This window comes from Morone saxatilis, unplaced genomic scaffold (genome assembly GCF_004916995.1).
Source record: "Morone saxatilis isolate NCDOM2014 unplaced genomic scaffold, NCSU_SB_2.0 Contig22, whole genome shotgun sequence".
Lineage (NCBI taxonomy): Eukaryota > Metazoa > Chordata > Actinopteri > Moronidae > Morone > Morone saxatilis.
Window position 1 is genome coordinate 21175177 of NW_023339785.1, and position 10898 is coordinate 21186074.

Consider the following 10898-nt stretch of genomic DNA (forward strand, 5'->3'; position numbering starts at 1 on the left):
AATAAATAAATAAATAAATGTTTGCACTCGTGCTCAAACACGCCCCTCTGAGTGTAATTGTGTGTATTAGTGTAATAGCACTAATGCAACTTGCTCTCAGACACAAACTCGTGCACATTGCGTCCAATCTGCCCTCTCTTGCGTCACGTACGCAGAGCGTGGAGAGCGCGCGTGTCTTGTCTCCATAGCCGCAGGCCACGCGACAAAGGAAACATTGACACACACACAAACAAAAAAAAGGTGTTACCAAGGTCAGCAACACACACACAGGTAACCAACAACTACCAAACCATACAGTGGGCTCGCTAAGCTACGACCACCTTCTGTCTCCGAGGGGGGGAGGAGAGGGGAGGAGGGGGGAGAAACTTACCACAACACAGGGGCTGGATGTCGCCATGTCCGTGTGGGTGCCTGTCGTTTATGTTTTCCGTGCAATGCGGGAGGAGAGCGTGTATTCTCGGACAGGTTTCGCGGTCACATGGAGGCTCTCCGAGGCTGCGAGAGGAGACTGTCTTCTTCCGGGCTGCGGCAGCTCTCTGCTGTTGTGTGTATGGTGACGCAGGAGCGCGGCGGCCAATCAGATGAGGAGGGGCGGGTTAGCCACGCCCCGTTTTGGCGGAAGTGCATAAGATAAGATAATTCCTTTATTTATCCCCCAAGGCTAAATTCATTTTGACACAGCAGCAATAGGGCCAAGACGCAAAAAACACAAAACAATGAATATCACAGTAACAATATTGCTATATATTAATATTACTGCAAGATATAAACTATAAATTAAAGTATATACAGCTACTTTGTTGTTCCATGGAGTCCAAAAATATAAGTCAGAAAATTAAACTTGATAAAATAAAAAATAAAACTAAACTAAAACTACTGAACTACTAAAGTGGAAATTAAAAGTGATATAAATATATTGTTAAGTAGCAGTGGGGGTAGTGGTGCCTGAGGAGGTAGGTATACTCTTAGTGTCTGCTTTAAATTATATATTTTTTCTCTCTCTTGCATATTTAGTTCAACCATAAATGGCCCTGTAGTGTTTGCTCATTGTCTTGAACTTCTGCTGTTTGACTTCAGGCAGTAAGGATAATTATGAAATTAACATTATCCACAGAGGAATCTGGCCCACAGACCACAAAAAGGGATGGAAATTGTGTCATGTTTTTGCCATCCTTGGAAAACAAACCAGCTAGTAGCACACATTGACAAAGAACTACATACTGCTGAATAATGGGAATCAGAGGGGATTTAAATGTGTATACACAATGCTGACTGAAATATAAGTTGGGTTGTGCAGCCTGTCCAAAAAAAGGATAAACATCCTGTGCTATAAGACTACTTTTGCCTGTTTAGCCCACCTAAACATGGGCCCAGTAATTTAACTTCTGCTGCTTGACTTCAGGCAGTAAGGATCAACATTAGCCACAGATAAGGGACAGATAACATACAGACAGGTGAGAAAACAACCTAATAATGCATTTGAAGTTAAGTATTCTTGATTCCTTACTCCATGTGGGTGTACTCTGTATACCTGAGTAGCAGCCATAGGCCTGACTCTTAAGAGTAGTCTGCACTTCATAACCATGACCTTGGACAGCTGCACAAACCTACAGATTAGCTTTTTAGGGCATGATAAGTATAGCGAGAGAGCAGGTTGATTATGCATTTTGCAATAGACCTTTTTCACAACTGCCGTTTGACAGGAAATAGTAGGGAGAACAAAGGTTACTAATAATGAGAAACTGAGAGAAACTGAAAACCCCCATTAGTATAGAACAGTACATACGTTTCTAGAAGTTGTACAGTATGCAGTATTGAATTGGGACAGAGTATAACTTAATAAAACTGAGCTGTACAATAATGTAAAAAAAACTGTATATTTTTTCCTATCACATATATATCAAAATATAGGCAGTGTTAGGGAAGAATAATATTCCTGCAGGTTTACCAAAGAAAGTACTGTCTCCTATTTGTAATACCCTCAAAATCTTACTTGGTTACTATGAAGATTTAGCTTAGTTGTGATTTAAGTTCTGGTATTTAACATAAAGGCTTTACTTTAATCACTATCAACATATTGACTGTCAATACTACATCAAGATACTGTAGCATATATCTAATGATGACTTGTTTAAGTGCATAAAATGTGTACATTTATATAAATTAAATGCACAAATTCATCCGTACAAAGTACTTTTTTTAAATACGGGAGCATGTTGGGCCTTACAGTGCATTGAGAGTTTACAGCTACAGGTATCTTGCACAATTGCACGGTCTGACCTGCAGTTAGTGTGACATTCCTCACTCTTCATACCTCACCAGAAATCTTCACCTTTAACACCCTGTAACCAGTCATGATGAATACTGCTTTGTGTCTCGCAGACACACTCAAAATGAAAGACTCAATTCACTCATTAAATGTGTAAAATAAAATCTTTCCTATTTCCAATCATTCATGGATACATTTGTAGAGATACAAGTAACAGTACATCAAACAAAGTCAAGCCAACTCTTCTAAAGAGCTATACTTTGCTCTTTAGCAGGTAAATAAAAAAATGCCACCTTTAACAGTGGGGGAAATCCAAGTGCATGCTGGCAAAACTTGTAATCGTGACTGTTTGAAATCCAGATATTCAAAATTACTCATGATGATAATACAGTAGCAAAATATTACATATCAAGAAAGAAAGGCTAACATCAAAAGAGTTTTCTTAAGACATGATTACAGAAACAAAGTAATCAAACTGCACAACTTGATAGAGAGACTAGTAACAAACAGACCCATCTTAAAAGTGAGTCCTTCAGAAGCTAAGGAAGAGCAAGAATGTGTCGATTTCAGCAAGTGTGGGTCATGTAATCTGTGGGGGACACAGGCAGAGGGTGACAATCGAAACATCAGTCCATCGGCTCTTATTCACGGCAATAACACATGTATTTTGAAACCGAGCCCATAGCTGACTCTTGGGGGGGAAAAAAATTGGCAATGGCTTTTCATGATCCTGCAGCAGTCCAGTGCTCTGCAGAGTACCACCAGTTTGTAAAAAGCTCATCCAGCCAACTCAAAACAGGGTCTCATGAAGAAGACGCCTGGCGCACATTGGGGCATCATGTCCATTTACTGAGAAACCTTGTGAGGGACTCGTGGGAGCTTGTAGACCACGACGGTGTGAATCGGCTAAGATTTAGTATAAAAAAATATCACTCCCTCGTCTTTGAGTTCTTCTGTTTTCATCCCACGTCACATCCATCGGGCAAACCTGTAAGAATGGCACCAATGAAATGAAATGAATTATTGCTGCTGCTAAAAGGCTGAAACACTCACATTAAATGTAGGAAACAACCATAACTGTTAATGTACCTAGTTGCCATTCACTTGTGTCGATGGTGTTCCTCCGTGGTCGATAGCTGCCCTCTCTCTACTGCGATTCTCTCGTTCCTCATCTTCCTCATCCCTCTCCTCGTTACCACTGTGGTTCTTACAGTATAGTCTGAAAACACACACACACACACAGAGAGGAGGGCTTGTAAATAAGTCAAGGTGTAAAGCCTAAAAAGGATCAGTGTGTGGGATTTAGTGGCATCTAGCAGTGAAGTTACAGATTGGTGTCTGCGTTTGGTAACCAGGGAGTGAGAACGGGCTCTGACGTGTGTTGAAGACACTACAGTGACCGTGAAACTCGTGAATGGTCAGCTTCACACTATGCCACTGATCAACAGCTGGCTGTGGTAAATAAATGTTGACACAAAGTTAGCTAACGTGGATGTAAAGCATGCACAGAAGAGAAAATCTCCATGTAAAAAATATAGAATTATACAGTCAAATGATGTTTAAATCCAACTGTGAAGTACTTTTATTTTTAACTGAAAATGTGTTTATGTGTTTAAGTTGAGCTCACTTGTAAATGCCACGTGCCATGTTTTCAATGTACTTGGCTTTGTCCTGCAGGCCGCAGTGATAGTGGTAGGTCTTCACACAAGCCTTGATTTCACACCCGATGGTGGCACCCAACTGAGTGCAGAGCGTGCATTTCTAGAAAAACAACAAAGCCAACAATTTTGAGTTAAAAATTGATACATAGTTTTCAAACTTTTTCCAAAACTGTTTTTTTAAAACTACAGATAGACGAATCTTCCTACCATTCTTTTCCCTCTCTTTATTTCCTGGATGACTGTTTTCACATCAAAGTTTCCAAATTCAGCCCGTGATGTAGTGGTCAGCTGTACTGTCCCCGATGAAAAAAGCTGGAAGGGATCATAGATTACAGAAAGAAAAAAGTGGCTGTACTGTAAATGCACATTTACAGCGTAAAGGGTTCATATAAACACACACACACACGCACACACACACAACGATCTTACCATGCACTTATAGTGTGCAGCCACTTTTTTGGAGTTATCAGAATGAAGCATGCCCCTTGTTTCATTCTCTTCATCACCAGCGTGACAAAAGCCACAGCGCTGGCCGCCATCTCCCGGGCTGGCCCGTAGAGGTGACCTGTCCCGCTAGAACACACAGAACAACGCTCAAAACACAAGGCCCACATGCAGCAAACTGAGCGTAAAAGTAAACTTCACAGATTGCGTTTGTGAATAGTCGCGTGACCTTACATGGGAGGAACTCTCCTCATCTGCTGCCTGTGACGAGGTGGAGCGGGAGTCTTCTGATTGACCACGAGATCCAACCTTAGTTCTCCCTTTCTCGAACCTTCCTCTGCCTCTACTTTGTGGAGGCGATGAGTCTGAATCATTGGCCACACCTCCCTCTTCATCTATGGTATTAGAATTTGTCATTACAACACCTTTTACAATGATATAAACAATCATCACCATAAAAATATAATGGTTACGTCAGAGTCCTGCACCAGGTCAAGTACCCACTGGGTAACCCACAAAAAAATGGGATAAAAATATATTTATATAAATTAATAGGCACGTGTAAAAGTGAACTAAATGCAGGCATGTGTGTGGTGAGGGGTTCAGCGAACTAGCACAAGGCTCGACTGACATTGGTGCCCAGCTGGCCGTGTGGACGCACCAGCAGAATAGCGAGTAGCAGCATAGTTGGTCACTGATGCTGCCAAATAGACTACAGTTAATTATGATTTGAATTCATGTTCCTATGTATTCTACTTGTAGAAGTAGAAATTGGACTCTTTGTGCAAGCATGTGTGTCAGGGCGCAGGACTTGTATATATTATTCATATGTTAACAGGTTTGCAAAACTGGACCCGTGCAGAACTCTTCTAAGTGTTGTTTGTATGTGTGTTGTAACTGAAAGAAACACCAGGCACCCAGCTGTAAATCCAATCATCCATGTTGCCTGGTAGTATAACAGATGTTAAAGCAAACTTTACCTTGAATGCCATCTTGAGAAGCATCCCGGTGTTTGCGACAGTAAACACTATGTTCAGGAACAAAAGATGGATATTTTAATTCAACTACAACACAGGAAGTAACAGGAATTAAAAATATCTGTATTTATTGTAGACTGGTGTGCAGAAGAGTCCAAATGCATAGTGACTCACAGGTAAATCCCTTGTGAGGGATTCTCTTTGATCTGGGCTTTGTCCTTCAAAGCACAATAATAGTGATACGTCCTCCGGCACGTCTTCACATCGCAGCCAATAGTAGCACCCGGTCGGTGGCATGAAGAGCACATCTGAAGGGGAAAGAAACACACCTACATCTCTCAGGAAAGCAGCCAAGCACACGCTGTTCCACAACATTTCACACTCATTCAAAATAGCTGACAACTAGAAATGTGATTCGTCAATTAGTAATGCCAAATGTGATTTTATGAGTCTGAATAATAATTTATCTCCAAAGATCAAGTGGCCCTGACAGACGCAACTGTCTGAAAGGCCATATGCAAATATCAGGAAACCATCATCCCTGTAGGGTAAAATTGGACTGTGGCAGGAGAAAATTAAATTCAGCAGGGAACACGGCACACACCAAGCTTATACAGAGAAAAGCTAACCTGAATAGGCTGTATAATAAAAAATAAAGCTTTTTTAAATTAATACAAAGAGACATTACCCATCGTTTGTATTTGTTAGCATCTAAAATCACTCTTCAATATAGATTTTACAATAAAACATGTATGTGTGGGTCAAAGTGGAAAAAAAAGTAAATGTATTGTTTAGAAATGTGTATAAATAAACACTGTACCTGTAAATATATGTATAATCTCTATAATAGTATAGTACGTTTATATAGCATGAGCTAGTGTCAGGAAAGTAACTAAAAATATAATGCATGAAAATGATATTAATTCAGAGCAAAATACATTTGCAAATTAAATTAGAAACACTGCTAATTAGAATAGCACTTCAGTGTAAGACAAAAAATAACACATTAAAATGTGGCACAGTCTCTCACACAGTGCAGCTATTAACATTCAGTGTCTGACATACACAGACACACTGCTACTGTCAGAACACTTACACCTCCTAGAGATGTTATTTTTTTATCTGACTTGAATGAGGGTTGACATAGATAATATAACAAAAGGTACACAAATAAAACAATAATTCAATAAATAAATACATTTAAACATTTAACATTTCTTTTTCATTATTTATCTTTTATAAGCTACTCTTGTTTTTGTTTTTATTCTGCTCTTGTTATTTTTTATTCTGTCCTTTTTCTGTATTGTGTTGCAAACTTGCAATTCCCCCATTGTGGGACAAAATAAAGGGTTTTCTTACTCTTATCTTTTATTCTTATCTTATCTTATCTTAAATGTTCTAGTTCTCTTTACGTGTATTTTCTTTGACTCTGAAAAACTGTGTCTTCATTTCCATAACAAGCCACAGTTCCTGTTTCGCAGTGATAACATTATGCCAGTTCCTGGTAACTAGTAAATGTTTTGCCAAGTAGAAATCTTCCCTCTTCACAACATCTTCAGTGTTACATCACAAAGCAGGTTTTTTATTATATTTTACTAACATTTTCACAATATGCCCATATCTTTGTACAATTCCAGAAAATAAAAAAACTTCAAACTCGTGTTCTTATTCAAATAGTTTGTTGGGTTGAGAAATGAGCTCCAACCTGTTCAGTCCACCTGATGATATCTCACTCATATGACACTCCCTCTCCACTCCTCTGACATTAATGCTCCACTAGGAAGGACAGTAGGTACTTACCAGTTTGTTTCCCCTCTTGATCTCCTTTTTCACATCCTCAATTGAAAATCCTCCAATGTTTTCACTGTCTGAGTGAGATGTGACCAGGGCAGAGGAAAAAAGCTGCATGGGATATTTAAAAAAACAAACCAATTTTAATTAGCTTCTACAGTCGTTTTAATTAAATGAGATATTAACAATATTATGTGCATTTTTATTTCCCTTGATCTATTGCTTTTGATCTATTCTACTCTCTTCCCTAATGCACCATTTTCCACTCTACTATTCGGGTTAACATAAGTTTTATTAGCAGCAACGCTGGTTTTTACAGCATTACATAAATTCCCTTTTTTTTTTTTTTTTAAAATGGTATTTCAGAGGCTGTAGAGCAGTGTTTTCATAACCTGGAGGTCAGAATCACCCATGGGACCACAGACAAATTGGAGCCTTTCAAGATAATTTATGGGAGATAAATCACTTATTCCTGCTAAATTTCTTATGTCTGTTTTTTCACTTTAATATATTTTTTCTCCTGTTTGCTTTATGAGATGCTGATTTTTCTGTAGGCTTCCACTTTTAAACAAATTAAACAACATAAAAACACAAAACTGTTCTACATCTATTTTGCATATGTGACATTGGAGCCTGTCTCGGAGGGTTGCAGGTTATACGGTTTGACAATGTGCTCTCCTCACCATGCACTTATGGTGGGCTGCCACCTTCTGGCTGTCGGACATTAGCAGCTGCCCGCACTCCTTGTCCCGGTTGGTTCTGCAGAAGGCACATTTAGGTAGCCGCGCTGCAGCCCCTTTCCTCTGTCCTGACATGACCAAAGGCTTTTTGTGTTTGCTGAAGTTTCTAAAGAAAAACAACAAAAACCCACCACAAATATATTAATGTTAAAATGACAAGATTACTTTGGATTATATGGGCAGGTAGAGCCTTGTAAATGGATGTTATCGAAGCAGTTACAGAAACAATTGTCCACTTGCACTCATCCAGGAACACTGCTTTGTCATGTCCTTTACATATAAGATTTGAGCTTCCATAACATACACATCAAATCATATTCACAGCTCATAACTGGAGGCTGTAAGACTTAAATGTCTTGGGATTTGTTGGCAATGCAGATTAGAAAATGAATGATGCCCAACATATTATTACAGCAATACGGTAATAAGATAACATTAAAAATTCGATTGTTCAGTAGTATAGAATAAATGTGTTAAAATTAGGGATATAACATTTTAAATCTGCATAGTAAACGTCGGCAGATATTCCTTACAGATTCAGTTGTTGAAGAGTAAACTGTGTTCTGGAAATTATGTTTTTTTCCACCATCTAAATGTGTGTATTGTGAAACAGTGAATAAAACCATTTGGACAAGAGCCATTAGAGACTCTTTCCCAGAAACAGCTGGAAACAAAACTTTTGTCTCAACTACTACTGCAAGTAACTCCGAAATAGAGCTCGGGAAGTCACAAAAGAAGTGCCCTGTGTCCTAAAAACACCCGTCTCTGATGAATCACACATGGGGGCCCACACATTTGTATCCAGACTACAGCTCGACACTTTCTCAGTTTTTGGTTGCCTGTAGTTAGAGTTGAGTTTCTGTTCTCTGTCGTATGAGCTCAAACCTGCAGAATAAATGTACACTAAAATTGCTGACGAATGCCAGTAAGTCAGTGAGATCCTGCTCATGTTTGAGGAGGTTAATCTATATAATGTTTATGTTTCATCATTAAATGTACAGACAATATCGGCACAACGCAGGCCGGCAGTAAACGACGTTCGACCAGTCGTCCCAGATCTAAAATGAGATTTAACAGGAGCAGGAAACTCAACAGCAGGACTCACATCTGCAAACCAGTTCACCCTACACATGAGGGATACTTTAACCAACAGACAAACCCCCCTCTATGACTATTTTTCTCTGCAACTGATGCAACATGTTTCCCATTTCGCATTCACAGTCTGCTCCAATATCCTGCCACATCTCAGCTGTCCCAACTTGCACCCTAATCCCTCAACGGAAAAATATAATTCACAGGGAATCTTGTATATTAGACTGTATTACCTGTTGTGATAAGCAGACACACACACATTACCAAGAGCTGGGGAGGATTTAAACATTATTGTGTTATTTCCAGGTGCATTTTAATAATGAGACCCTTTTAAAATGTTAGTTAATTAATCAACATCTTCTTTCAAAATCATGCAAAATTGGTTGCAAATTCCTCCCTGTATTCTTTTAGAGGAGTGGGTCAAATGTGTGTTGTCATTTGCAGAGGTAGCATGTTTGATGTTAATGTGCTGCAGGCGCCACACATACATTAAATAAAGAGGTTTTTTTTTAATATATATATAAATATTAAACCTTTAATAGTCCACAAACCAATATGGGTGCTTTTTAAAACAACAAAAAGCACAATAGCAGTGTGCTGCGACGCCTTGATAGAGCCATTACAGCCATGATAGCTGGGCCATGATTTCACTGCGGCGGCTCCAGCAGCGGAGCAAACACACAACACTGTCCGCCCTAAATAACCGAATATCCCCCCTTTTATCTCTACTACAACCTCTGCTCGCTGCTCCAAAAAACCCCTCTCATACCCCCCAATAACCCTCTGCTACATGGCGAGGTTGTGGCCGATGCGTGGCGAGAAGAAGTGAAACATTTATTTAAAAAAAGCAAAGAAAAAAAAAAGCACCAAAAAAAGTGGCCTCACATTTCTTCCTCCAAAGTTTTGAATTAAAGGGGGTGTGTGTCTGTTTCTGCACCGAGCTGAGCACAATCCTCATGTGAACATCATCTACGCCCTCGGAACAGCTCTCCTAAGGCCCCTTTTTTCTTTCTACGTGGAGGGAAATAAAAAGCTCGATGTGTTTTGGTGCTCGAACCAGAAACAGAAAAAACGCGAATATTTCCCTTTAAATGTAAAAGGGGGGTGAAGTTAACATGACAGGCGCGGGTCTTCGCAAACCGTTTCGAAGCAAAGAGCGCCATACGTGATGTCTCGTTGCCTTGCGGGGAAAAGAGAGAGCAACCTCGGCTTGTAGTCCAACTAATGCGGCCCCCTCGGAGCGGCTGCAGGCCGTAAACACCGCGAACAAACACCGAGCCGCTGACACACAGCTCACATCTTACCTGCTCATATAATCTTATCGCGCCAGAGACGGTTGAAAACGATGGAGGGGGGGAAAGTGGTCCGAGCAGTGACTGTGTTTTCTTTCCGTCCTTCAGAAGTGATCGTGAGCTTTTTCTTTTTTTCTCTCTCTCTCCCCTCCCCTCCCCTCTTTTCCTTCGCTTTCCCTCGCTCGGGTTAGCATCAAGCTAACTACGGTGGCCCCGAAGGCAGCGGGGGCTTCCGGGTGCGGCTTTTCAGAATAAAAGTCGCTGTTGACGAGCGCGCGTCGGGAGGTTTCACACGTGGAAAAGATCCAGGAAGGTGTGAAGAGTGTGTTGGAGACGAAAAGTGCTTTACAAGGAAAAAGTACTTGGTTTGTACTTGGATTTTTGAAGTGTCGGTATTTGATGTTACCTGTGTTTTCAATCCAAAACAGATGTGACAGATACTAGCATCTAAGTATATGTTCAATAAAATGTAATTATAAAACTAATTCCAGGTCTATTTGTCACAAACAGAGAAGTATTAAGTGCTCTCCCATGTCAGCTGCAGTTTCAGAGTGTGGCAAGTAGTTTGGGGTAATTTCTTTAACTGCAGATTTGTTAGATAATGTTACAAATGTGTTAGATAATGTTACAAA

The 10898-nt window shown here is 40.0% G+C and overlaps 2 protein-coding genes across 3 annotated transcripts in view; both read right to left on the bottom strand.

Moving 5' to 3' along the window:
- Window positions 1–545, bottom strand: part of hprt1 (hypoxanthine phosphoribosyltransferase 1) — a 6529-nt gene extending 5984 nt beyond the window's left edge. Inside the window, exon 1 of the mRNA XM_035669528.1 lies at window positions 371–545. Within this exon, the coding sequence (XP_035525421.1) occupies window positions 371–397 (27 nt within the window). The 5' untranslated portion in view covers window positions 398–545. The remainder of the gene's footprint in view (window positions 1–370) is intronic.
- Window positions 546–2417: 1872 nt separating this feature from the next.
- Window positions 2418–10471, bottom strand: phf6 (PHD finger protein 6). 2 transcript variants are annotated; one of them, XM_035669676.1, is made up of 11 exons: window positions 10279–10469; window positions 7826–7988; window positions 7152–7253; window positions 5526–5659; window positions 5355–5401; window positions 4609–4769; window positions 4360–4503; window positions 4138–4242; window positions 3897–4030; window positions 3359–3488; window positions 2418–3257 (listed from the first exon to the last, which is right to left on the bottom strand). In XM_035669676.1, exons 1-10 carry the CDS (start codon window positions 10284–10286, stop codon window positions 3359–3361), a joined length of 1128 nt encoding a protein of 375 aa, XP_035525569.1. In that variant the 5' UTR covers window positions 10287–10469; the 3' UTR covers window positions 2418–3257. The 2 variants fall into 2 exon arrangements, with proteins under 2 accessions (XP_035525569.1, XP_035525570.1); XM_035669677.1 differs by lacking the exon at window positions 4360–4503 and having other exon boundaries at window positions 10279–10471.
- Window positions 10472–10898: the final 427 nt, after the last annotated feature.